The sequence below is a fragment of the Hemitrygon akajei genome, chromosome 17, assembly GCF_048418815.1.
Source record: "Hemitrygon akajei chromosome 17, sHemAka1.3, whole genome shotgun sequence".
Lineage (NCBI taxonomy): Eukaryota > Metazoa > Chordata > Chondrichthyes > Myliobatiformes > Dasyatidae > Hemitrygon > Hemitrygon akajei.
This window is the reverse complement of record NC_133140.1, coordinates 90,457,794-90,483,965: the sequence shown is the minus strand read 5'-3', so window position 1 is coordinate 90,483,965 and position 26,172 is coordinate 90,457,794. Positions and strand designations below refer to the sequence as shown.

Genomic DNA, 26,172 nt, shown 5'->3' with positions numbered 1-26,172 from the left:
CAGTGAAGGAACGGCCAGGTTCACAGGAATCACTGGGTCACAGTGAAGGAACGGCCAGGTTCCCAGGAATCACTGGGTCACAGTGAAGGAAAGGCCAAGTTCACAGGAATCACTGGGTCACAGTGATGGAACAGCCAAGTTCACAGGAATCACTGGGTCACAGTAATGGAACGGCCAAGTTCACAGGAATCACTGCGTCACAGTGAAGGAACGGCCAGGTTCACAGGAATCACTGGGTCACAGTGAAGGAACGGCCAGGTTCACAGGAATCACTGGGTCACAGTGAAGGAAAGGCCAAGTTCACAGGAATCACTGGGTCACAGTGAAGGAACGGCCAAATTTACAGGGATCACTGGGTCACAGTGATGGAACAGACAAGTTCACAGGAATCACTGGGTTACTGGAAAGAATGATCACGTTCACTGGAATCACTGAGTCACATTGATGGAACGGCCAAGTTCACAGGAATCACTGGGTCACAGTGATGGAACGGCCAAGTTCACAGGAATCACTGGGTCACAGTGATGGAACGGCCAAGTTTACAGGGATCACTGGGTTACAGTGATGGAACAGCCAAGTTCACAGGAATCACTGGGTCACAGGGTTGGAATGATCAAGTTCACAGGAATCACTGAGTCACAGGGAAGGAATGGCCAAGTTCACAGGAATCACTGGGTCACAGTGATGCAACGGCCAAGTTCACAAGAATCACTGGGTCACAGTGATGGAACAGCCAAGTTCACAGGAATCACTGGGTCCCTGGATAGAATGATCAAGTTCACAGGAATCACTGGGTCACAGTGATGGAACAGCCAAGTTCACAGGAATCACTGGGTCACAGTGATGGAACGGCCAAGTGCACAGGAATCACTGGGTCACTGGAAAGAATGTTCACGTTCACGAATCACTGAGTCACAGTGATGGAACGGCTAAGTTCACAGGAATCACTGAGTCACAGGGATGGAATGGCCAAGTTCACAGGAATCATTGGGTCACAGTGATGGAATGGCTAAGTTCACGTGAACCACTGGGTCACATGGATGGAATGGCCAAGTTCACAAGAATCACTAGGTCACAGTGATGGAACGGCCAGGTTCACAGGAATCACTGGGTCACTGGATAGAATGATCAAGTTCACAGGAATCACTGAGTCGCATTGATGGAACGGCCAAGTTCACAGGAATCACTGGGTCACTGGATAGAATGATCAAGTTCACAGGAAACACTGAGACACAGGGATGGAACGGCCAGTTTCACAGGAATCACTGTGTCACTGGATAGAATGATCAAGTTCACAGGAAACATTGAGACACAGGGATTGAACGGCCAAGTTCACAGGAATCACTGGGTCACTGGATAGACTGATCAAGTTCACAGGAATCACTGGGTCACAGTGATGGAACAGGCAAGTTCACAGGAATCATTGGGTCACTGGATAGAATGATCAAGTTCACAGGAATCACTGAGTCACAGTGATGGAACGGCTAAGTTCACAGGAATCACTGGGTCACAGGGATGGAATGGCCAAGTTCACAGGAATCACTGGGTCACAGTGAAGGAACGGCCAGGTTTACAGGAATCACTGGGTCACTGGATAGAATGATCACGTTCACAGGTATCACTGGGTCACAGTGATGGAACAGCCAAGCTCACAGGAATCACTGCGTCACAGTGAAGGAAAGGCCAAGTTCACAGGAATCACTGGGTCACAGTGAAGGAACGGCCAGGTTCACAGGAATCACTGGGTCACTGGATAGAATGATCAAGTTCACAGGAATCACTGAGTGACAGGGATGGAATGGCCAATTTCACAGGAATCACTGGGTCACAGTGATGGAACGGCCAAGTTCACAGGAATCACTGGGTCACAGTGAAGGAACGGCCAAGTTCACAGGGATCACTGGGTCACAGTGATGGAACAGCCAAGTTCACAGGAATCATTGGGTCACTGGATAGAATGATCAAGTTCACAGAAATCACTGGGTCACTGGATAGAATGATCAAGTTCACAGGAATCACTGGGTCACAGTGATGGAACGGCCAAGTTCACAGGAATCACTGGGTCACAGTGGTGGAACAGCCAAGTTCACAGGAATCACTGGGTCACTGGATAGAATGATCAAGTTTACAGGAATCACTGAGTCACAGTGATGGAATGGCCAAGTTCACAGGAATCACTGGGTCACAGTGATGGAACAGCCAAGTTCACAGAAAGCTCTGGGTCGCAGTGATGGAACAGCCAAGTTCACAGGAATCACTGGGTCACAGTGATGGAACGGCGAAGTTCATAGGAATCACTGGGGCACTTGGTATAATGTTCAAGTTCACAGGAATCACTGTGTCATTGGATAGAATGATCAAGTTCACAGGAATCACTGGGTCACTGGGTATAATGATCAAGTTCACAGGAATCACTGGGTCACTGGATAGAATGATGAAGTTCACAGGAAGAACTGGGTCACAGTGATGGAACAGCGAAGTTCACACGAATCACTGGGTCACAGTGATGGAACGGCCAAGTTCACAGGAATCACTGGGTCACAGTGAAGGAACGGCCAAGTTCACAGGAATCACTGGGTCACTGGATAGAATGATCAAGTTCACAGGAATCACTGAGTCACAGAGATGGAATGGCCAAGTTCACAGGAATCACTGGGTCACAGTGATGGAACGGCCAAGTTCACAGGATTCACTGGGTCACTGGATATAATGATCAAGTTCACAGGAATGACTGGGTAACAGGGGTTTGTCTTTACCAGTTTACAGGAATCAGTGGGACGAATTATGTCTTGTGAGGCACATCAGTTGCCAATGTGGTGAGGAAAATGGGCTTTAACAGTTTGGAGGATTTGTCAGTGCTGCAGATGTTTCTCGACTCTTTCTGTGGAAGGTTTATAGTGTCATAGAGACGCTTTGGAGACAGGGCTTTAACCCAATGAACCCATGCCAACCAAGGTGCCCACCCAGCTAGTCTAATTTCCTGCATTCACTCCACAGTTCTTCAAGCCCTCTGCTCCATGCACCCATCCAAGGGCTTCTTATTTACCTGCCCCAAACACTTCCTGCGGGCAGCTCATTTCCTATATTCACTATCCTGTGTGTGGAATAGTTGCTCCTCAGATCCATTTTCAACCTTTTTGCTCCCACCCTAAATCTATGTCCCCCTAGTTTTGGTTTCCCCTACCCTGGGGGAAAGCCTGTTAGCACCGACCTTATCTCTTATTTTAACCCCCCTGTTTATGGTGGCTCCTCATTGTGGTGGTGTTCTGCATTCCTCAACAGCGAGTGTTAGGACAAAGAAGTCTGAAAACTGAGGGATGACCTCATTCTTGGATTCGGAGGCGGTGCTTGAGGGCATCTATGCTGATGTAATTTCAGATAGGAATGAGGGGAATCTTTGGAATTCTGTGCTCAGTGACCAAAAGAGTCACTGGATATGTTCAAGGCCATGGGCGGGGGGCTTGGGGGGGGGGTTTGAGTTGGAGAACAGGGAACCAGAGCAGCAACACACCGAAATGGTGCAGGAACTCAGCAGGTCAGGCATCATGAACGGAGAGGAATAAACAGTCAACATTTATTTCCTCAGCATTGGGCAGGAGCTGATTTGATGTGGTTGGATGTTTCAATGGTGCAGTGGGTTGCAAGGGCTTGAAGACATTTCCTGCTCCTGTCAGTGGAGAAGGGGGTGGGGGGGGGGGGGGTTGAAATCACTTTCCTCCTTTGCCACTGTTCCACACTTTCATTTATGAGTTCAGGGATGTCACTGACATTGATCTACCTGAGAGTTTTATTAGTTAATGTGTTCAATAACTCATGGGCCAGACTGAGTAAGGACCATGGATACTGGACTGTGGTGTGTTGGAACTGTCCACTAACCTGATCTTCCTCTCCTCCTCCCTGTTCATCGTAGTTCAAAATATTGTCCCGGATATCATCTTCAGACACAGTCAGGAGTCCCTTGCGATGGAGTTGCCGATGAAGCCAGTCTGTGACCACCACCAGCAGGATAAGAACTGGAAGTGTGAAAAAGGAGAGATGTCAACACGATGACCGGGATGGACTAGCAGTGTGAGGTGGCCTGGGCAGGGCTCCCATCACGGCAGTCCTCTGATTTACAACCAGGATCCAGGACATCAAGCTGCCTTGGGTTTCCCACCTCAGGTAGAGATCATGTCTCCACTCAGAGCTGCCCTGCCCTATCACCACTACAACACTGCGGATACATTGACAAAGGATTACCAATCAGAAGGCAGCAGGATAAAGTCCATGGGCTTTCCCAGCTAGCCTGGATAAGTAAAAACTGTGCTATAACAGTCTATTGATGGAGCAATAATGCAAACTGTTGGAGGAACTCAGCAGGCCAAATGGCATCTGTGAGCACAGAGAAAGTATTGATGCTTCGAGTTGAGACTTCAGAGTGGAGAGGGAAGATAACTGGTATAATGAGGAGAGGGAGACAGGGGAAGATGAGAGAGGTGATACTCACACAATAAGAGCAGGACGCTGCTGAGAATCACCATCCAGGCCCCAAAACTCAGGCCCGCACGGGATCCAAGCACAGCTGCTGCTCCTGGCGAACACTCCTCATCACCAGTGCAGTGACATACTGTCACATTCAAGCTGTGCTCCTGGCTCATCTGTGGCTCTCCAGAGTCACTGACTTGAATCAGCACACGGTAAGTCCCTTCGGAAACGTCCCAGTGCATTCCCAGCCTTGCATGGGTGTCTGTGGAGAAACAACAACGACAGTGAGGGATATTCCCTCAGTGATTCCCAGCACTCCAACAGGGGAGAGATGCTGCTGTTGCTGGCCTGAAGCTCTCCCTGATGGAACTCTGAGCCCAAACCTGGGAGTGAGCTGCAGCCTGGCATTGGCACATTGGCACTGCCACTTTGCATGGACTCTGCCCTGTCTGGCTCTGAGCTCAATGGCCTGGACACCTGGGGTCGACCAATCTTAAACAGGGTAAGTAGCTTGTTTCCTTAGAGTCATAGAGAAATACAGGCCTTTCACCCCACCCCAGTGTACTTGCCTCAGCCACTTCGTCTGGCAGCTCATTCACGTACAAACCACCTTCTGGGTTAAGTTACCCCTCAGATCACCTCTCACCTGATACCTTGTTCTTTTTGAAGGAAGTGCTAAAGGGCAATGAGAAGAATACAGAAAGCTGCAGCACCAAGTGATTTGGGGTCCTAGTCTTCGACACAGAAGGGAGGAGAATGGATTGCTGGCCCATTCAAGGGTTGGAGTATTAAGGTAGGGAAGTTTTGCTGCAGCCCCATTTAATGACAGAGGTGGTTCAGAGAGGGTTCACTGGTTAAGGAGGGAAGCAGTTTTGTCTGTGAGCCTATGACATTGGTGTGGTAAGTGTGGGTGTCAGTGGCAGCTGGGGGGTGGGCGCAAATGCTACTCTTAAGCAGTTGGATAAGAGGAGAGTGTCAGGAAATGTAGAGGAGGTTTGATCCAGTGGAATCAAGAAAGTGGTGAGTGAGAACTTTAATAATAAACTACAAAATAATAAACCACAAGGGGCCTCAAAACAAGAGAGAACAGATACTTAACAAGATAACTGAAGGCTAGGAGCAACTGATTGAGGTTAGTTGGATTGTATGAGTGAACAAAGATTGTGGATGAGAGCTGGATTTAAATAGGCTGTGGCGATGAATTGGAAACAAGTGGCAGGTGACTCCTCTTAGCTGGGTGGAGACTGGGAGGAGCCAGCATGTGCAGGCCTTTCAAAAGTGGACTTTCAGAAGGCCTGCAGTAAGGTCTATGATTATGAAAGAACATTAAAACACACAGTAATATACTGGACAGACTGAGCACTGGCTAATGGACAGAAAGTGGGAATAAACCAGCCATTTTTGGATCATCAGGCTGTGTCAAGGAGCTGCTGCAGGGAGTTGCACTGGACAAACCATATCATGAATTGGAGGAGGATGGTATATTCATCGATGTCAGTGAGGGTGTGGCTGTGAGGAGGGTGAGAGGATGGGGAGTGAAAAGGCAAGGCTAGGCCAGGTGGAATAAACATGAAATATGTTAGATCGTATACTTTGTAGAATAAAATAGAAAGGCAGAGTTCTGAACTGGACAGAGGGGGTTTCAGGAGAGAGAAGGCAGAGGTGGGTCTGGAAGATTAATCCAGATAAGGCAAATCCTGAGTTTCTATAGAAATATAAGAGTAAGAGGGTGGCTCGGGAGAGAGTTGGTTCCCTTAGAGATTAGCTGGGTCGCCTATGGCTCAAACTGCAGGCTTCTGGGGAGAATTTTACTGAATATTTCTCTTTGTTGTTTACTGAGGACTTTGCTCAAGAGATGCAGGAAACAAGTAAAGGTGTTCAAGGAGGTAATACTTGCAGCCTCACTGCACATTACGGTGGATTTGAGCACATTTCAGGAACTGAGCGATTTGTGGGAGGCTAGAGAGGAAATTGTGGAGATAGTTTGTCACTTCATTGTTAGTCTCTGGTGAAGGTCACAAAGACGTGAAGGTGGCCAATGTCATTCCAATGTATGAAAAAGGGTTGCAAGGACAAGCCAGGTAACCACAAGATGATCAGCCTGACATCAGTTACTGGAGGGACAGGATCACCCAGCATTTGGATAGACAGAGTCTGATTAAGAGCAACCAGCATGGTTTTGTGTGTGAAATTGTGCTTGAAGAACCTATTAGAGTTCTTCGAAAAAGTAAACAAGAAGATGAGAGTAAGGCAGTAGGTTGTCTATTGGACTTTAGCAAGGCCTTTGACAAGGTCTCACATGGTAGGATAGGTTCTATGGAATCCAGAGACAGCTGGTTAGGTGGATTCCCAATTGCTTGGTGGTAGGAAGCAGAGGGTTGTGGCTGAAGCTTGTTTCTTGGAATGGAGGCCGGTGACTACTAGCTTCCATTCCAAGAAACAAGGTGAGATCAGTGATAGGACCCTTGTTATTTCATATATATATATAGAACATAGAATAGTACAGTACATTACAGGCCCTTTGGCTCACAATGTTGTGCCGACCCTCAAACCCTGCCTCCTATATAACCCCCCACCTTAAATTCCTCCATATACCTGTCTAGTAGTCTCTTAAACTTCACTAGTGTATCTGCCTCCACCACTGACTCAGGTAGTGCATTCCACGCACCAACATATATAACTGATGTGGATGTGAATTACACAAAATTAAGAGGTGTTGTTAATAGTGAAGAAGGTGATCATACACTACAAGGGGATCTTGATCATTTAGGGAATTAGGCTGAGGAGTGGCAAAATGGATTTTAATAGAGGTACTGAGTGAGGAAGAGGTTAGTCAGCCTAGGAACATAGAATAATGAAGGGCAAATTTATAGAAATTTTAAAATTATGAGAGGCAGGGATAAGGTGCATGGTCATAGCCTTTGACCCAGTGTAGGGGAGACCAAAACTAGGGGGCATAGGTCACAATGTCACAGAACACTACAGAACAGAAACAGGCCCTTCTAGTCCATGCCAGTCCCATTAATCTGTCTAGTCCCATTGATCTACACCTGTACCAAAGCCCTCCATACCCCTCCCATCATCATACCTATCCAAATTTCCACCACTTGCACTGACAGCTTGTTTCACACTCACCACCCTCTGAGTGAAGAACTTCCCCCTTATGTTCCCCTTAAACATTTCACCTTTCACCCTTAACCCGTGACCTCTAGTTGTAGTCTCACCCAACCTCTGGAAAAAGCCTGCTTGCATTTACCCTACCCCTCATCATTTTGCATACCTCTATTAAATCCCTCCTTCTTCTCCTATGCACTAGGGCAGGGGTTCCCAACCTGGGGTCTACGGACACTTTGGTTAATGGTGGGGGTCCATGGCATAAAAATGATTGGGAACCCTTGCCCTAGAGAATAAAGTCCTACCCTATTCAAACTTTCCCTAAAACTCAGATCCTCAGTTCCTGGGAACATCCATGTAAATTCTCTGCACTCTTTCAATCTTATTGACATGTTTCCTACAGGTAGGTGACCAAAACTACACACAATACTCCAAGTTAGGCTTCACCAATGTCTTGTACAATTTCAACATACAACCCCAACACTTTTGTCAGTATTTTGACTTATGAAGGCCAAAGTGGCAAAAACTTTCTTTATAACTCTATATACCTGTGATGCCACTTTCAAGGAACTATGGATCTATACTCCTAGTTCCCTCTATCCTATCGTATTCCTCAGTGCTCTACCGCTCACTGGGTAAGTCCTACCCTGGTTTGTCCTCCCAAAGTGCAACACCTTAGGGAAAAGATTAACCTGATGGGCAACCTTTGCATTAAGAGGGTGGTGAGTATATGGAACGAACTGCCAGAGGAAGTTGCTAAGGCAGGTACAACAGAGTCACCTCTATAAGTACATGGAGTTGAGGAGCGTGAGGAATATGAGCTGAATGCATGGAATTGGCACTGACAAGCTGGACTATGTGGTCAGCCTGGACTTCTCCCTCTTTATTTTTACAAAACTACAGAAGTTTATTTACATAATAATACACAAAATACAAACATTAAATATTTACAACACAGTGAACAAATTCAAATTAAAATATGATTATTATTGTCTATAAACCAGTCAATTCCCTGGGGAATAGGATCCACCATTCCCAGAAATCACCCATTGTACCCATCGTGACTACATGACACACTCCTGGGGTCAGACCCAGAGTGAAGCTCCCTCCACACTGTCCCACCATACACTCCTGGCGTCAGGCATAAAGTGAAGCTCCCTCCACACCGTTTCATCACACACTCCTGTGGTAAGATACAGAGTTAAGCTCCGTCTACACTGTTCCACCACACACTCTCGGGGTCAGACCCAGAGTGAAGCTCCCTCCACACCATCCCATCACATACTCCTGGGGTCAGACCCAGAGTGAAGCTCCCTCCACACCATCCCATCACATACTCCTGGGGTCAGACCCAGAGTGAAGCTCCCTCCACACCGTCCCATCACATACTCCTGGGGTCAGACCCAGAGAGAAGCTCCCTCCACACTGTCCCACCATACACTCCTGGCATCAGGCATAAAGTGAAGCTCCCTCCACACCGTTTCATCACACACTCCTGTGGTAAGATACAGAGTTAAGCTCCGTCTACATTGTTCCACCACACACTCTCGGGGTCAGACCCAGAGTGAAGCTCCCTCCACACCATCCCATCACATACTCCTGGGGTCAGACCCAGAGTGAAGCTCCCTCCACACCATCCCATCACATACTCCTGGGGTCAGACCCAGAGTGAAGCTCCCTCCACACCGTCCCATCACATACTCCTGGGGTCAGACCCAGAGTGAAGCTCCCTCCACACTGTCCCACCATACACTCCTGGCGTCAGGCATAAAGTGAAGCTCCCTCCACACCGTTTCATCACACACTCCTGTGGTAAGATACAGAGTTAAGCTCCGTCTACACTGTTCCACCACACACTCTCGGGGTCAGACACAGAGTGAAACTTCCTCCACACCGTCCCGTCACACACTCCCTGGGTCAGATATAGATTGAAACTTCCTCCACTCCGTCCCATTACAAACTTCAGGGTCAGACACAGAGTGGAAGCTCCCTCTACACCGTCCCATCTCATATTCCCACTGCAGGGGCAGCACAAGATGACTGAGGGTGGGGCTTGTTTCTGTACTGAACAATGGTGGACTCCTGTGCTGAGGTAGAAGTTAATCTGATTGTTTCCCTTTATTGCAGTGACAGCTACTCTCAGCCAAGTGGGTGTGCATTACTGAGGGATGTACCTGTCACCCACCTCTGTAGTTTGTCAAGCACGTACCATTGAGGAGCTGTACTGTCCAGTTCTGGGAAATCTGGGAATTTTCAGGAACAATCTCAAAATGGAAGGGCTTGGCATGGGGGTCCAGGTCAGCATCATCTGCCCAAACAATGACTCCCCCCACTCCTGCTGACTGACTACAGACAAAAGCCACCTGCGGGTGCAGGACTGGTGCATAATCGTTCACTTCGGTGATATGTATCTCCAGGGTTCCTGTTGCCGTGTGCGGTGGTTCACCTGTGGAGAGAAACACAGTTGTCTGAAACATGACTACAGTCCAAAGTTCAGCTCTGCTTCACCAAAATGGCACAGCTGATATCAGCCATGAGTTTAACCCCTGGGAAACTTTACCCCGGACTGTAAGACATAAGATATAGGAGCAGAATTAGGCTATTTGGCCCATCGAGTCTGTACTCCACCATTTTATCATGGCTGATCCAATTTTCCACTCAGACTCCATCTCCTGCCTTCTCCCGATATCCCTTCATACCCTGACTATTCCAGAATCTATCAACCTCTGCCTTAAATATGCATAGACTTGCCCTACACAGATGCCTCTGGCACAGAATTCCACAGATTCACCACTCTTTGGCTAAAGAAATTCCTCCTTATCTCCATTCTAAAAGGACACCCCTCTATTCTAAGGCTGTGTCCTCTGGTCTTAGACTCTCCCATCAGAGGGAGCATCTCTCCACATCCACTCTATCGAGGCCTTTCACCATTCACTAGGTTTCAATGAGGTCACACCTCATTCTTCAGAATTGTAGTGAATGCAGGCCCAGAGCCATCAAACACTGTTCATATGACAAGCCATTCAATCCTGGAATCATTTTTGTGAACCTTCTTTGAACCCTCTCCAGTTTCAGCACATACTTTTTAAGGGGCCCAAGACTGTTCACAATACTCAAGGTGAGGCCTCACCAGTGCCTTATAAAGCCTTGACATCACATTCCTTCTGTTATATTCCAGAACTAGATACAAGACACTAGAACTCTACAGCACAGTACAGGCCCTTCGGCCCTCGATGTTGTGTCGACCCATATATTCCTTTAAAAAACAGTACTAAACCCACACTACCCCATAACCCTCTATTTTTCTTTCATCCATGTGTCTGTCCAAGAGGCTCTTAAATACCCCTAATGTTTTAGCCTCCACCACCATCCTTGGCAAGTCATTCCAGGCACCCACAATCCTCTGTGTAAAAAACTTGCCCCTGATGTTTCCCCTAAACTTCCCTCCCTTAACTTTGTACATGTGCCTTCTGGTGTTTGCTATTTGTGCCCTGGGAAACAGGTACTGGCTATCCACCCTATCTATGCCTCTCATAATCTTGTAGACCTCTATCAAGTCGACTCTCATCCTTCTACGCTCTGAAGAGAAAATTCCCAGCTCTGCTAACCTTGGCTCATAAGACTTGTTTTCCAATCCAGGCAATATACTGGTAAATCTCCTCTGCACCCTCTCCATAGTTTCCACATCCTTCCTATAATGAGATGACCAGAACTAAACACAATACTCTAAGTGTGGTCTCACCAGAGATTTGTAGAGTTGCAACATGACTTCTCTACTCTTGAACTCAATCCCCCTGTTAATGAAGCCTAGCATCCCATAGGCCTTCTTAACTATCCTATCAACCTGTGCAGTGACCTTGAGAGATGTATGGATTTGAACCCCAAGGTCCCTCTGTTCATCCACACTCTTAAGTAACTGACCATTAACCCTGTACTCAGCCTTCTGGTCTGTCCTTTCAAAATGCATCACCTCACATTTATCCGGATTGAACTCCATCTGCCACTTTTCTGCCCAACTCTGCAACCTGTCCATATCCTCTTGTAACCTTTGACAACCTACAGCTCCATCCACAATTCCAATCTTCGTGTCATCCGCAAATTTACTCACCCATTCTTCTGCCTCTTCATCCAGGTCATTTATAAAAATCACAAATAGCAGGGGTCCCAGGACAGATCCCTGCGGCACTCCACTAGTCACCGACCTCCAGGCAGAATACTTTCCTTCCACAACTACCCTCTGCTTTCTTCCTTTAAGCCAATTTTTTACCCAAACAGCCAAGGTTCCACTGATCCCATGCCTCATGACTTTCTGGATGAGTCTCTTGTGGGGGACCTTGTCAAATGCCTTGCTAAAGTCCATTAGACCACATCTACTACCCTACCCTAATCAATTTCTTTTGTTATCTCTTCAAAATACTCAATTAGTGAAGCTCAACCTTCCCTTCACAAAGTCCTGTTGACTATCCTTGAGTAAACTGTACTTCTCCAAATGCTCGTAGATCCTATTCTTAAGAATCCTTTCCAATAGTTTGCAGACCACCGACATGAAATGAATTCTAACATTGCATTTGCCTTCCTCAACACCAACTCCACCTGTAAGTTAAATTTTAGGATTTTCTGTACAAGGCCTCCCAAGTCCCCTTGCATCTCAGATATCTGGATTTTCTCCCTGTTTATTAAAAAAAAATCAGCACTCTTATTTCTTCTACCAAAGTGCATGACCATCCATTTTCAAACATTCTATTTCATTTGCCACTTTCTTGCCCATTCTACTAATCTGCCCAAGTCCTGCTATAGTCTTCCTGTTTCCTCATCACTACCTGCTCCTCCCCCAATCTTCATATCAACTACAAACTTGGTAACAAAGCCATGTATTCCATCATCTAAATCACTGATATATAACATAAAAAGAAGTGGTCCCAACACTGACCCCTGCTGAACACCACGAGTCACTGGCAGCCAACCAGTAAAAGATCCTTTTATTCCCACTTGCTGCCTCCTATCAATCAGCCCATGCTCTAACCATGCCAGTAACTTTCTTGTAATACCATGTGACTCTTAACTTGGTAAGCAGCCACATATGTGGCACCTTGTCAAAGGCCTTATGAAATATACCACATCCATTGCATACACTTTTTCTATCCTACTTTTAATCTCCTCAAAGAATTCCAACAGGTTCATCAGACAAGTTTTTCCCTTAAGGAAACCATGCTGACTTTGTCCTATCTTGTCCTGTGTCACCAAGTACTCCAGAACCTCACCCTTAACAATTGACTCCAACATATTTCCAAATACTGAGGTCAGGCTAACTGGTCTATAAATTCCTTTCTGCTGCCTCCCTCCTTTCTTAAAGAGTGGAGTGGGAGTGACATTTGCAATTTTTCAGTCCTCCAGAACCATGCCAGAGTCCAATGATTCTTCAAAGATCATTACTAATGCATCCACAATCTCTACCACTACATCTTTCAGTAGTTCATTTTGTTCAGATGACTTATGTTCAGGTTTTCAGCTTTTTGAGCACCTTCTCCCTTGTAATAGTAACTGCACTCACTTCTCTCCTCTCACACCCGTCAACCCTGGCACACTGCTAGTGTCTTCCACAGTGAAGGCTGATGCAAAATACTGAGTTAGTTCATCTGCTTTCTCCTTGTCCCTCATTATTATTTCTCCGGCCTCATTTTCTAGTGGTCCTATATTTATTCTCTTTTATTTTTTTATATACAGTATTTGAAAAAGCTTTGTCTATCCACTTTGATATTGTTTGCTAGATTGCTTTCATATTTCATCTTTTCACTTCTAATGATTCTTTTACTTGCTCTCTGTAGGTTTTAAAAAGCTTCACAATCCTCCATCTTCTCACTAATTTTTACTTCGTTATGTGTTGTCTTTTTTGTTTTTACATTAGTTTTGACTTCTCTTGTCAGCCACGGTTGTATTATTTTGCAATTTGAACATAGAACATAGAATGGTACAGCACAGTACAGGCCCTTCACCCACAATGTTGTGCCAACCCTTAAACCCTGCCTCACATATAACCCCTCACCTTAAATTCCTCCATATACCTGTCTAGTAGTCTCTTAAATTTCACTGGTGTATCTGCCTCCACCACTGACTCAGGCAGTGTATTCCACACACCAACCACTCTCTGAGTAAAAAACCTTCCTCTAATATCCTCCTTGAACTTCCCACCCCTTACCTTAAAGCCATGTCCTTTTGTATTGAGCAGTGGTGCTTCTTGTCCTCTTGTATTTGAGTATTTCTTTGTGTTTGGAATACACACGTCCTGCACCTTCCTCATTTTTCCTAGAAACTCAAGTCATTGCTGCTCTGCATCTCCTTCCAATCTACTTTGGCCAACTCCTCTCTCATACCACTGTAATTTCCTTTACTCCACTGAAATACTGCTACATCAGACTTTACTTTCCCCATATCAAATTTCAAGTTGAACTCATTCATACTGTGATCACTGGTCGCTAAGGGTTCCTTAAGCTTAAGCTCCCTAATAACCTCCAGTTCATTACATAACACCCAATCCTACAGCTGATCCTCTAGTAGGCTCAATGACAAACTGCTCCAAAAAGCCATCTCGTAGGCATTCAACAAATTCACTCTCTTAAGGTCCTTTGCCAACCTGATTTTCCCAACCTACATGCATTTTGAAATCTCCATGACTATTATAACATTGCCCTTTTGACATGTATTTTCTATTTCTCACTGTAATCTGTAGTCCACACCCAGCTATTGTTTGGAGGACTGTATATAACTGCCATCAGGGTACTTTTACCCTTGCCTTTTCTTAACTCAACCAACAAGGATTCATCATCTTCTGATCCTATGTCACATCTTTCTGATGACTTGGTGCCATTCTCTACCAGCAGAGCCACGCCACCCCCTCTGTCTACTTTCCTATCCCTCAGATACAACGTGTAACCTTGGACATTCAGCTCCCAACTACAACCATCCTTCAGCCACGATTCAGTGATGTCCACAACATCATACCCAACAATCTGTAAAAGTGCAACAAGATCATCCACCTTATTTCTCATACTCTGTGCATTGAGATATAACACTTTGATTGCTGCATTTCCCACTCTTTTTGATTCTGCATGCCTAATGCATTGATACTCACCCTGCTGGCTGCAGTTGTGTTCTATCACCTGCCTGCCCTTCCTGACAGTCTGACTGCACGCTGTCTGCTTTTTCTCCATCCATCCTACCCCGAGTCCTTTCACTCCAGTTCCCACCCCCTGCCAAATTAGTTTAAACCCTCCTCAAGAGCTCCAACAAAGCTGTCTGTGAGAATATTGGTCCCCCTTGGGTTCAGGTGCAACCTGTCCCTTTTGTACAGGTCATTCCTCCCCCAGAAAGATCCCAATGATCCAAGAATCTGAAGCCATGCTCCCTGCGCCAGCTTTTCAGCCACACATTAATCTGTGAAATCTTCCTGTTTCTACCCTCACTGGCGCATGGTACAGTCGGCAATCCAGAAATTACTGCCCTGGAGGTCCTGCTTCTCACCTTTCTGCCTAGCTCTCTAAATTATCTTTTCAGGACCTCTTTGCTTTTCCTTCCTATATCATTGGTACCAATATATACCAAGACATCTGGCTGCTCTCCCTCCCCCTCCAAAATGCTGTGGATGTGATCCAAGACATCCCTGACCCTGGCACCTGGGAGGCAACACACCATTCATATGTCCCGTTCACCTCCACAGAATCTCCTGTATGACTTTTGAGTTCTCTATCACTACCCCTCCACTCTTCTCTTTCCCTTCTGCAGCACAGACCTTTATCTTAGAAAGGATGTGCTGAAACTGGAGAGGTTCACGAAAATAATTCCAGGATTGAATAGCTTGTCATATGAACAGTGTTTGATGGCTCTGGGCCTCTATTTGCAGGAATTCAGAAGAATAAGGGGTGACTTCATTGAAACCTATCAAATGATGAAAGGCCTTGATAGAGTGGATATGAAGAGGATGTTTCCTACGGTGGGAGAATCAAAGACAAGAGGACACAGGAATAGAGGGGTGTCCTTTTAGAACACAGATGAGGAGGAATTTCTTTAGCCAAAGAGTGGTAAATCTGTGGAATTCTTTGCCACAGGCAGCTGTGGAGGCCAAATCTTTATATATATTTAAGAGAGATATTCTTGATTGATCAGAGCATGAAGGGATATAGTGAGAAGGCAGGAGAATGGGGCTGAGAGGAAAATTGGATGGGACATGATGAAATGGCAGAGCAGACTCGATGGGCCATATGGCCTAATTCTGCTCCTACATCTTATGGCCTAATGCACGTTAGTTGTTTGTCCAAATTCTTATTGTTTTTATTGATTCTATTGTGTTTTTTTCTATTTTCTGAGTATGCCCATAAGAAAGTGAATCTCAGGCTAGTATATGGTGACATTTATGTGCTTTGGTAATAAATTAACTTTGAACTTGGAGATTTTGCTTGCATTAGGTCCATCTCCTCTGTATACATGCTTTTTGTCCACATACTTTTAAACATTATAATTATACCCTCCTTCATCACCTCATTAGAGATACCCAGCAGCTTCCGTGTGAGGTTTGTCCCTCAGATCACTGACTATAACCCTGTGCCCTCTTGTTCTAGTCTTCTCTGGCCTGGGAAAAAGATCTATGTCCCTCATCATTTTATAAACCTTCTACATCCCAGTGAGAACAAACCCATCCTACCCAACCTCTCCTTCTAACAACAGCCCTCCATTACTAGCAACATCCTGGTGAATCCCTTCTGCACTCCCTCTTCCATCCTGTAGTGTGGTGCCAAAACCTCATACAATATATCATTGCTTCTTCACATTCACTAGGTCTAAGCACCGGAACTCTCTTCTCACCAGGAGAGCAGTGGTGCAAGAGGTGCCTCTCCCCCAGCTTTGAGTGGGCAGCCAGGAATGGGTGATAGACACGGGCCTTGCAAACAGCTGTATGAATATGATGCTGTATCCTCACCTGCCCTATGATGGTAACCTCCCTCCCTGTTACCCATGCTACCCTCTCACCATCGTCAGTGGCAGTGATCAGGGCTATGTACTGGTGGTTGATCAGGAATGGTGACTGCCGCCTGATGTTCTGCTGAAGAACAACCGCACCGCTGTTAACATCGACTGTCAGCCAGTCTGCGGGATCATACTGGATATGGTAACTGCAACACAGGAAGCACAGAGTTAATAGGGCCGAGACAACAGAGAGTGTAGGATAATCCCTGAAGGGAGAGACAACACCCAGAGATGGGGACAAACATACAAAAATGGGGGGGGGGGGGGGGGAAGGAAATGCACACAGATGGGTAAATGCGCAAGGTCGAACAGGGTTAGGGGGCAAACCACATGGAGATGGGGGAACGCATAGGGATGGGGGGAAACTCACAGAGATGAGGGAATCTCACAGAGACGGGGAAGCACACAGAGATGGGGGAAACACACAGGGATGGGGGAAACACACAGGGATGGGGGAACACACAGGGATGGGGGAACACACAGAGATGGGGGGAATGCACAGAGATGGGGGAATGCACAGAGACGGGGAAACACACAGAGATGGGGGGAATGCGCAGATGGGAGAATGCACAGAGATGGGGGGGAACACACAGCGACATGGTGGAAATGCACAGAGACGGGGAAATGCACAGAGATGGGGAAATGCACAGAGAAGGGGGAAACACAGAGATAGGGAAAAGCACAAAGACGGGGGAATGCACAGAGATGGGGGATTGCACAGAGACGGGGGAACCACGCAGAGACGGGGAAATGCAGAGATGGGGAAACACACGGAGACAGGGAAATGCAGAGATGGGGAAATGCACAGAGATGGGGGAAAAGCACAGAGACGGGGGAATGCACAGAGATGGGGGAAACGCAGAGATGGGGAAAAGCACAGAGACGGGGGAATGCACAGAGACGGGGGAAACACTGAAGCGGGGAGAATGCACAGAGATGGGGGGAAGCACACAGCGACATGGTGGAAATGCACAGAGATGGGAGATTGCACAGAGACAGGGAAATGCAGAGATGGGGAAATGCACAGAGATGGGGGGAAACACACAGCGACATGGTGGAAATGCATAGAGACGGGGAACGCATAGACATGGGGCGAACAACAGGTATGACCAGTTCAAATGTGACGGGTTGCACCCGAACCCGAGGGGAACCAATATTTTCGCAGGCAGATTTGTTAGAGCTGTTGGGGAGGGTTTAAACTAATTTGGCAGTGGGTGGGAACCAGAATTAAGGGACTCAGTAGAATAGATGGTAAAGAAGCATAGATAGCATGAAGTTAGACTGTCAGGCAGATGATAGGAGATAACTGCTAGGTGAATATCAGTGCATTAAGGATGCAGAATCAAAAAACATATACTCAAAGTGTGATATCTCAATGCACGAGGTATAAAAAATAAGGTGGATGATCTTATTGCACTATTACAAATTGTCAGGTATGATGTTGTGGCCATCATTGAATCGTGGCTGAAGGATGGTTGTAGTTGGAAGCTGAATGTCCAAGGTTACACACCCTATCTGAGGGATAGGATGGTAGGCAGAAGGGGTGGGGTGGCTCTGCTGGTAAATAATGGCATTAGATCAGTAGAAAGATGTGACATAGGAAGATGTTGAACCTTTGTGGGTTGAGTTATGTAATGTATATGGATTTCAGCAAGGCATTTGACAAGGTACCCCATGCAAGGCTTATTGAGTAAGTAAGGAGGCATGGGATCCAAGGGAACATTGCTTTGTGCCCACAGAAGGCAAAGAGTGGTTGTAGATGGGTCATATTCTGCATGGAGGTTGGTGACTAGTGGTGTGCCTCAGGGATCTGTTCTGGGACCCCTACTCTTCGTGATTTTTATAAATGATCTGGATGAGGAAGTGGAGGGATGAGTTAGTAAATTTGCTGATGACACAAAAGTTGAGGGTGTTGTGGATAGTGTGGAGGGCTGTCAGAGATTAAAGCGGGACATTGATAGGATGCAAATCTGGGCTGAGAAGTGGCGGATGGAGTTCAACCCAGATAAGTGTGAGGTGGTTCATTTTGATAGATCAAATACAAACGTAAGATGGCAGAATAACCTGGCACTCAACGTGAGTAGGACAAAAGAGATGATTGTGGACTTCAGGAAGGGTAAAACAAAGGAACACATACCAATCCTCATAGAGGGATCAAGAGTGGAGAGAGTGAGCAGCTTCAAGGTCCTGGGTGTCAAGATCTCTGAGGATCTAACCTGGTCTCAACATATTGATTTAGTCATAAAGAAGGCAAGACAGTGGCTATACAGTGGCTAAACTTAGGAGTTTGAAGCAATTTGGCATGTCAACAAATACACTCAAAAACTTCTATAGTTATACTGTGAAGAGCATTCTGACAGACTGCATCACTGTCTGGTATGGAGGGGCCACTGCACGGGACTGAAAGAAGCTGCAGAAGGTTGTAAATCTAGTCAGCTCCATCTTGGGCATGAGCCTACAAAGTACCCAGGACATCTTTGTGGAGCGGTATCTCAGAAAGGCAGCGTCCATTATTAAAGACCTCCAGCACCCAGGGCATGCCCTTTTCTCACTGTTACCATCAGGTAGGAGATACAGAAGCCTAAAGGCACGCAGTCAGTGATTCAGGAACAGCTTCTTCCCCTCTGCCATCCAATTTCTAAATGGACTTTGAAGCTTTGGACACTACCTCACTTTTTTAATATACAGTATTTCTGTTTTTGCACATTTTTAATAGTCTATTCAATATATGTAATTGATTTACTTGTTTATTTATGATTGTGTTTTATCTTATTTATTATTATTTTTTCTCTCTCTGCTAGATTATGTATTGCATTGAACTGCTGCTGCTAAGTTAACAAATTTAATGCTACACGACAGTGATAGTAAACCTGATTCTGATTAGTATTAATGGTAAGACTGTTGGCACTGTGGACGATCAGAAGGATCTTGGGGTCCAAGTCCATAGGACACTCAAAGCTACTGCGCAGGTTGACTCTGTCACTAAGAAGGCATATGGTGTATTGGCCTTCATCAATCGTGGGATTGAGTTTAAGAACTGAGAGGTAATGTTACAGCAATATAGGACCCTGGACAGACCCCACTTGGAGTATTGTGTTCACTTCCTTACTACAGGAAGGATGTGGAAACTATAGAAAGGGTGCAGAGGAGACTTACAAGGATGTTGCCTGGATTGGGGAGCATGCCTTATGAGAATAGGTTGAGTGAAATCAACCTTTTCTCCTTGGAGCAATGGAGGATGAGAGGTGACCTGATAGAGGTGTATAAGATGATGACAGGCATTGATCGTGTGGAAAGGCAGAGGCTTTTTCCTAGGGCTGAAATGGTTAGCACAAGAAGGCACAGTTTTACGGTGCTTGGAAGTAGGCACAGAGGAGATGTCAGGGGTAAGTTTTTTTACGCAGAGAGTGGTGAGTGTGTGGAATGGTCTGTTGGTGACGGTAGTGGAGGCAGATACAATAGGGTCTTTTAAGAGACTCCTTGGCAGGTATATTGAGCTCAGAAAAATAGAGGGCTAGGTAATTTCTAAGGTGAGGACATGTTCAGCACAGCTTTGTGGGCCAAAGGGCTTGTATTGTGCTGTAGGTTTTCTATGTTTCTGAAAGGTGTGTCAAAAGGGCAATGTTATGATAATCATGCGAGATGTCAATATGCAGATTGTTTGGGAAAATCATGTAGTAAATGGTCGCAAGTGAGTGAGTTTGTTGAATGCCTATTAGATGGTTTTTAGAAAGGCTCTGCCTTAGTATACCCAACAAATTCACCTCCACAGCTGCCTGTGGTAAGAAATACCACAAATGCACCACCCTCTGGCTAAAAAAATTTCTCCGCATCTCCATTTTAAATAGATGCCCCTCTATCCTGAGGCTCTGCCCTCTTGACCTAGACTCCCCCACTATTGGAAGCATCTTTTCCACATCTACTCTGTCTAGGCATTTCAACGTTCAAAAGATTTCAATCATATTTCACCCCCCCACTCATCCTTCTAAATTCCAGTGAGTACAGTCCCAGAGCTATCAAATTTTCCTCGTATGATATCCCTTTCATTTCCAGAATCATCCTTGTGAACTTCCTTTGAACCCTCTGCAATGCTAGCACATCTTTTCTTAGATGAGGAGCCCAAAACTGTTCACAATACTCAATGTGAGGCCTCGCCACTTCCTTATAAAGCTTCAGCATCACATCCTTGCTCTTGTAGTCTAGACCTCTTGAAATGAATGCTAACATTGCATTTGCTTTCCTCACCACCTACTCTACCCGCAAGTTAACTTTGAGGGTGTTCTGCACAAGGACTCTCAAGTCTCTTTGCATCTCAGTTTTTTGGATTTTCTCCCCATTTAGAAAATTGTCTGCACATTTATTTCAACTACCAAAGAGCATGATCATGCCTTTCCAACACCGTATTTCATTTGCCACTCTCTTGCCCATTCTCCTATACTAAGTCCTCCTGCATCCTATCTGTTCCCCCAACACTAACTGTCCCTCCACCAATCTTTGTATCATCTGAAAACTTGGCAACAAAGCTATCTATTCCATCATCTAAGTCACTGATATGCAGCATAAAAAGAAATGGTCCCAACACTGACCCCTGCGGAACAGTCACTGACAGCCAACCAGAAAAAGATCCTTTTATTCCCACTCGCTGCCTCCTACCAATCAGCCAATGCTCTAACCATGCCAGTAATTTTCCTGGAATACCATGGGCTCTTAACTTGGTAAACAGCCTCAGGTGTGGCACCTAGTCAAAGGTCTTCTGAAAGTAGCAATATACAACGTCCATTGCAATCTCTTTCTCTATCCTACTTGTAATCTCCTCAAAGAATTCTAGCAGGTTCATCAGGCAAAATTGTCCCTTAAGGAATCCATGCTGACTTTGTCCTATCTTGTCTTGTGTCACCAAGTACTCAAGAACCTCATCCTTAACAATTGACTTCAACATTTTCCCAACCACTGAGGTCAGGCTAACTGGTCTAAAATTTCCTTTCTGCTGCCTTCCTCCTTTCTTAAAGAGTGAAAACTTCCTCTTCGACTTAGTTTATAGTGAAATAGGGTACAAAGAGATCTTGATCAGTCAGATAGAGAAGTTGAGAAATGACAAATGAATTTCAGCTTAGTTAAGTGTAAGGTGATGCATTTTGGACATTCAAACTAGTGTAAGACTTGCACCTTGAGCGCCTGGGCACTGACAAATGTTGTGCAACATAGGCTCCTGAGACTACAGGTGCATAGTTCACTGAAAACAGCATTACAAGTAGACAGTGTGGTGAAGAAGGCAGTTAGCATGCTGTCCTTCATCGGCCGGGACATTGAGTTTAGGAGTTGAAACATTTTGCTGTAATTATACAAGTTGTTGGTGAGACTGCGGTTAGAGTATTGTGTATGATTTTGGTCACCCTGTTATAGGAAAGACATTGTCAAGCTGGAGAGAATGCAAGAGAGATTTATGAGGATGCTGTCTGGACTGGACAACCTGAGTTATAGGGAGAGATTGGTCACACTGGGTACTTATTCCTTGGATCACATAGATATTTATAAAATCATGTGGGGTATGGATAAGGTGGATGGTCATAGTCTTTTTCCCATGGGTCATAGCATCCAAAACTAGAGGGCATAGATACAGGAGATGAGAGATTTAAAAGAAACACAAGAGGGAACCCCTTTACGCAGAGGGTAAAGAGTATCTAGGATGAGCTGCCAGAGGAAGTGGCTGAGGCAGGTACATTTGCAACATTTAAGAATGTTACATGGAGGGCAAGGCTTGGTGCGTTATGGGCAAAAATCGGGCAACTGAGACTAGCAGGGAGGGTACTGTGGTTGGCACTGGGCCTGTTTCTTTGCTGTATTAATCTGACTGTGAATAATCAGTTGATCCCAGAAGACAATCACAACACAGGAGGGAGGGCAGTGTGAGGTGTGATGAGTGGGGAAACTCAGTGTGGCAGCAGTCAGGCAACAGAGGGATGGTTGATGTTATGGACTTTCTCCTGGTCAACTGACCATTTCCCTCCGGTGATGGTGGCAAGTCACTGAATTGGTTGAGCAGTTTGTTGCATGAGGAGGTCACTCTGTGTGGGGGATGGGGTAACTTTCAGGGGCTGGAGTGAAAATCCACCAGGGGTTTCTACTGGTGTGGGTTTTGGAAGGTGGTACTGACCTTATGTTCTGGGGTTGGGCGATGTCAGGGTCAGTCACAGTGTACACAGTTAGCACCCTGTCTTCCCTCATCCCCTCAGGCACACGCAGCACGCGGGGGTCTTCCTCAAAGCGGGGGGCTTCATTCACATCAGTGAGTGTGATGGTGACTTGAGCAGTGGAGAGGAGAGTGCTTCGAGCCGCAGGACTCAGCGGTGTCCAGTTCCATGCCTCCACTGTCAGCATGTGTCTGTCTGTTGTTTCATAGTCCAGCCTCTGACACAAGACATAGAGAACAACAGAGTCAGCCTCTCCGTCAGTCCATACTGGACCTTCTCACCCACATTCCCCACCCCACCCACTCTCAGCTCTCCAACCCTAATCACAACACATTAAACACACTCACCACCCACACTCCACACTCCTGCAGAGCCAGTCCAGCAGCCCATCTCTGCATCCCTGTCCTCAACCGGTCACCCTCCAAACCAGTCAGTCCCAGAATGCACACTCCCCCAACCAGCACTCCCTATCCACCCATTCCCCTACTGCACCCTTCCCACCCTCATACACTTTCCTGTGGAAGTGTATTCAAAACTTTGAGTTTTTATGTATTTATTCTTATAATGTAACAAAATGGAACCTGTAAAATCCCATAGTGCTTTGTAATATGCTGGTATGTTACAGGAGCCATGTAATGCCCTGGATTATTGTTCAGTGTGTAATCAAGGGGAGGTTGATCTACTGTCAGCCTTGGGAAGTGCAGCTTATTGAAGCAGATGAGTGGTATGCAGAACAGATAAATGGCAAAGCATAGCTGAAAACTTATATAAAAAAATGAAATTTGTAAGCTGCAAATCCAAAGCAGCTTCCACCCATTAAGGAGTGGAGATGCTTCTCATTATTTCTAGCAATAAACATGTCTCTGAACAGATCCACTTTGTGTTTTTTGGTTCTTTGTTATGTGACGGGCAAACCAAGTTTGAAACGGGGTCCAGAATTGACCCTATGAACTGTGCTGCTATTGAGAGAGAGAGGAGGAGGTGTCCAGTGCAAATGAGAGAGAGAGAGAGAGAGACAAAATTTAATGTTATGGTTCCTTTGCTGATTGTTTACCTTTCTCCAAGGACACTTTGCCTGCTTGTTAAGATTCCTGCAGAGAGAGCAGGGTGGAGCCGATTGATGGACAGCCGGTGTCCAGCAAATGGTGATAAAAAGCAGGTCCGTGGGGACACAGACAGACACACCACGGGACACTGAACGAGCTTTGTGCACCCACGTGAAGGTGGGGTTTTGGAGGATCGATTCAGGGAAATCGATCAGTGGCTCACAGTGTGAGAAGGTGCGACCGGTGGGGAACTATTTGTGTGTCCTCCCTTGCCTGGGTGATAGTTCCACCACTGAAGAAAGGTTGTATGTATTATGATCATAGTCGGTGACCACAACAGGACTTTGGAAGACAACGGGAAGATTGACGACAACGGCATCACCTCTCTCTCTCTCTCTCTCTCTCTCAGAATCAGAATCAGACTTTAATCGCCAAGTACCTATGCACATACAAGGAATTTACTTCCAGCAGATGTTGTCTCTCTGCTCATAACAATAATAATGATAAATATAAATGAAAATATAGATTATACATACAGGTAGTGCAATCCAAGTAATAGTTAGCCGACAGTTAACCGGCAGTTAACTGTTCAGCAAAGTGACCGCAGTAGGGAAAAAACTTCTCCAGTGCCTATTAGTCTTAGTTTGGAGGGATCTGAAGCGCCTACCAGACGGAAGCAGATCAAACAGACCGTGCGCAGGATGGGAGGAGTCCTTTATGATGTTCCCCGCCCTCTTCTTCAACCTGGAAGAGTACAGGTCCACAATAGAGGGCAGGGAGGCTCCAATGATGCGCTCGGCAGTCCTCACTGTGCGCTGTAGTCTGGTTCTATCCTGCTTGGACAGTGTTGGTTCTCTCCAACATTACTCCAAAAACTACCTCGACCTGAACTGAACTGAACTCTTCACCATCGTAAGACTCTATCCACTTACCCCTAGGTTTGAAAGAGCACGGTTTTGGTTCCTATTTCCACACTTTTATGTATATATCTATGTATTATTGCTAACCTGTTTCATATATTTGCATTCTATAGTACTGTATTGCGTAGTTTACTAATAAACACTATTAGTTACTAGTAATACCAGACTCCAAAGTGCTTTCCATTTCTGCTGGCTCTTTAACCCGGTCACGGGGTACGTGACAGTTATAAGACCTTTGCCAGCTGGTGGCATAATTGCATCAGTACAGGACTTCAAGGTGAGTAGTCTGGAGTTCGAATCCAGCCAGCTTTCCATCTGTGCTGGGTTGAGTGTCAAGCTAGCAACTCGGCCTTGTAAAAAACAGAAAAGATGTTAAAGAATTGGTTGCCACCCAATGCACTGCAAGGTGTGGACAGGAATAAGTAAGTTATAAGACCTAGCAAGAGAAGCATGACAGAATCTGGAGGTTCCACCAAGATCACTGCAGCAGCAGTGTGGAAGAATCCTGATGACTGGGTTGCTTGAGAGCGATTCCCTAGTAGTAGCGATCACCAAAAAATAAGTGTCTTTTTGCTTCTAGAGATTTTCTCTCTCGGAATTGGATGTCAGGTTTCTGTTTCACTATCACCCTCTACACTGTGGTCTATGTTATGGACTTGAGTGGATTAGTTTCTTTCACTGTGACTCTAATGCATTTCGCATGATGACAGAAATGTTAAAAAGGAATGGCACAGTTAAAAAGTTCAAGTGAAAGAGGTGAGCAAATGAATTGTATAGTTCAGTGTACAAGGACCTTGCTGATTGTAGGGATGACTTACAGTGGACTAAAAAGCTTGAGCATATAGACATTAAGAAAGAGGATGTGCTGAAGCTTTTGGAAAGCATCAAGTTGGATAAGTCACCGGGACCGTATGTGGGAGGAGAGGGAGGAGATTCCTGAGCTTCTGGTGCTGATCTTTGCATCATCAATGGGGATGGGAGAGGTTCTGGAGGATTGGAAAGTTGCAGATGTTGTTCCTTTATTCAAGAAAAGGAGTAGAGATAGCCCAAGAAATTATGGACCAGAGAGTCTTACTTCAGTGGTTGTTAAGTTGATGGAGAAGATCCTGAGAGGCTGGTTTTATGAACATTTGGAGAGGCATAATAGTCAGCATAGCTTTGTCAAAGGCAGGTCGTGCCTTACGAGCCTGATTGAATTTTTTGAGGATGTGACTAAACACATTGATGAAGGTAGAGCAGTAGATGTAGCGTGTATGGATTTCAGCAAGACATTTGATAAGGTACCCCATGCAAGGCTTTTTGAGAAAGTAAGGAGGCATGGGATCCAGGAGGACATTGCTTTGTGGATCCAGAACTGGCTTGCACACAGAAGGGAAAGAATGGCTGTAGACAGGTCATATTCTGCATGGATGTTTGTGA

The 26,172-nt window shown here is 45.7% G+C and overlaps 1 protein-coding gene across 4 annotated transcripts in view; it reads right to left on the bottom strand.

Annotated features, from left to right (window-relative positions):
- Positions 1-26,172, bottom strand: part of cdh15 (cadherin 15, type 1, M-cadherin (myotubule)) — a 309,173-nt gene that overhangs the window by 202,494 nt on the left and 80,507 nt on the right. For all 4 annotated transcript variants that reach the window (XR_012101955.1, XR_012101956.1, XM_073070533.1 and 1 more), the window contains 5 exons: positions 22,751-23,004; positions 16,600-16,742; positions 9,788-10,024; positions 4,487-4,726; positions 3,877-4,013 (listed from right to left, as the gene is read on the bottom strand). Coding sequence is in view for 2 of the 4 variants with exons in the window: in XM_073070533.1 (XP_072926634.1) it covers positions 3,877-4,013; positions 4,487-4,726; positions 9,788-10,024; positions 16,600-16,742; positions 22,751-23,004 (1,011 nt within the window). In the remaining 2 variants the exon portion in view is untranslated. The remainder of the gene's footprint in view (positions 1-3,876; positions 4,014-4,486; positions 4,727-9,787; positions 10,025-16,599; positions 16,743-22,750; positions 23,005-26,172) is intronic.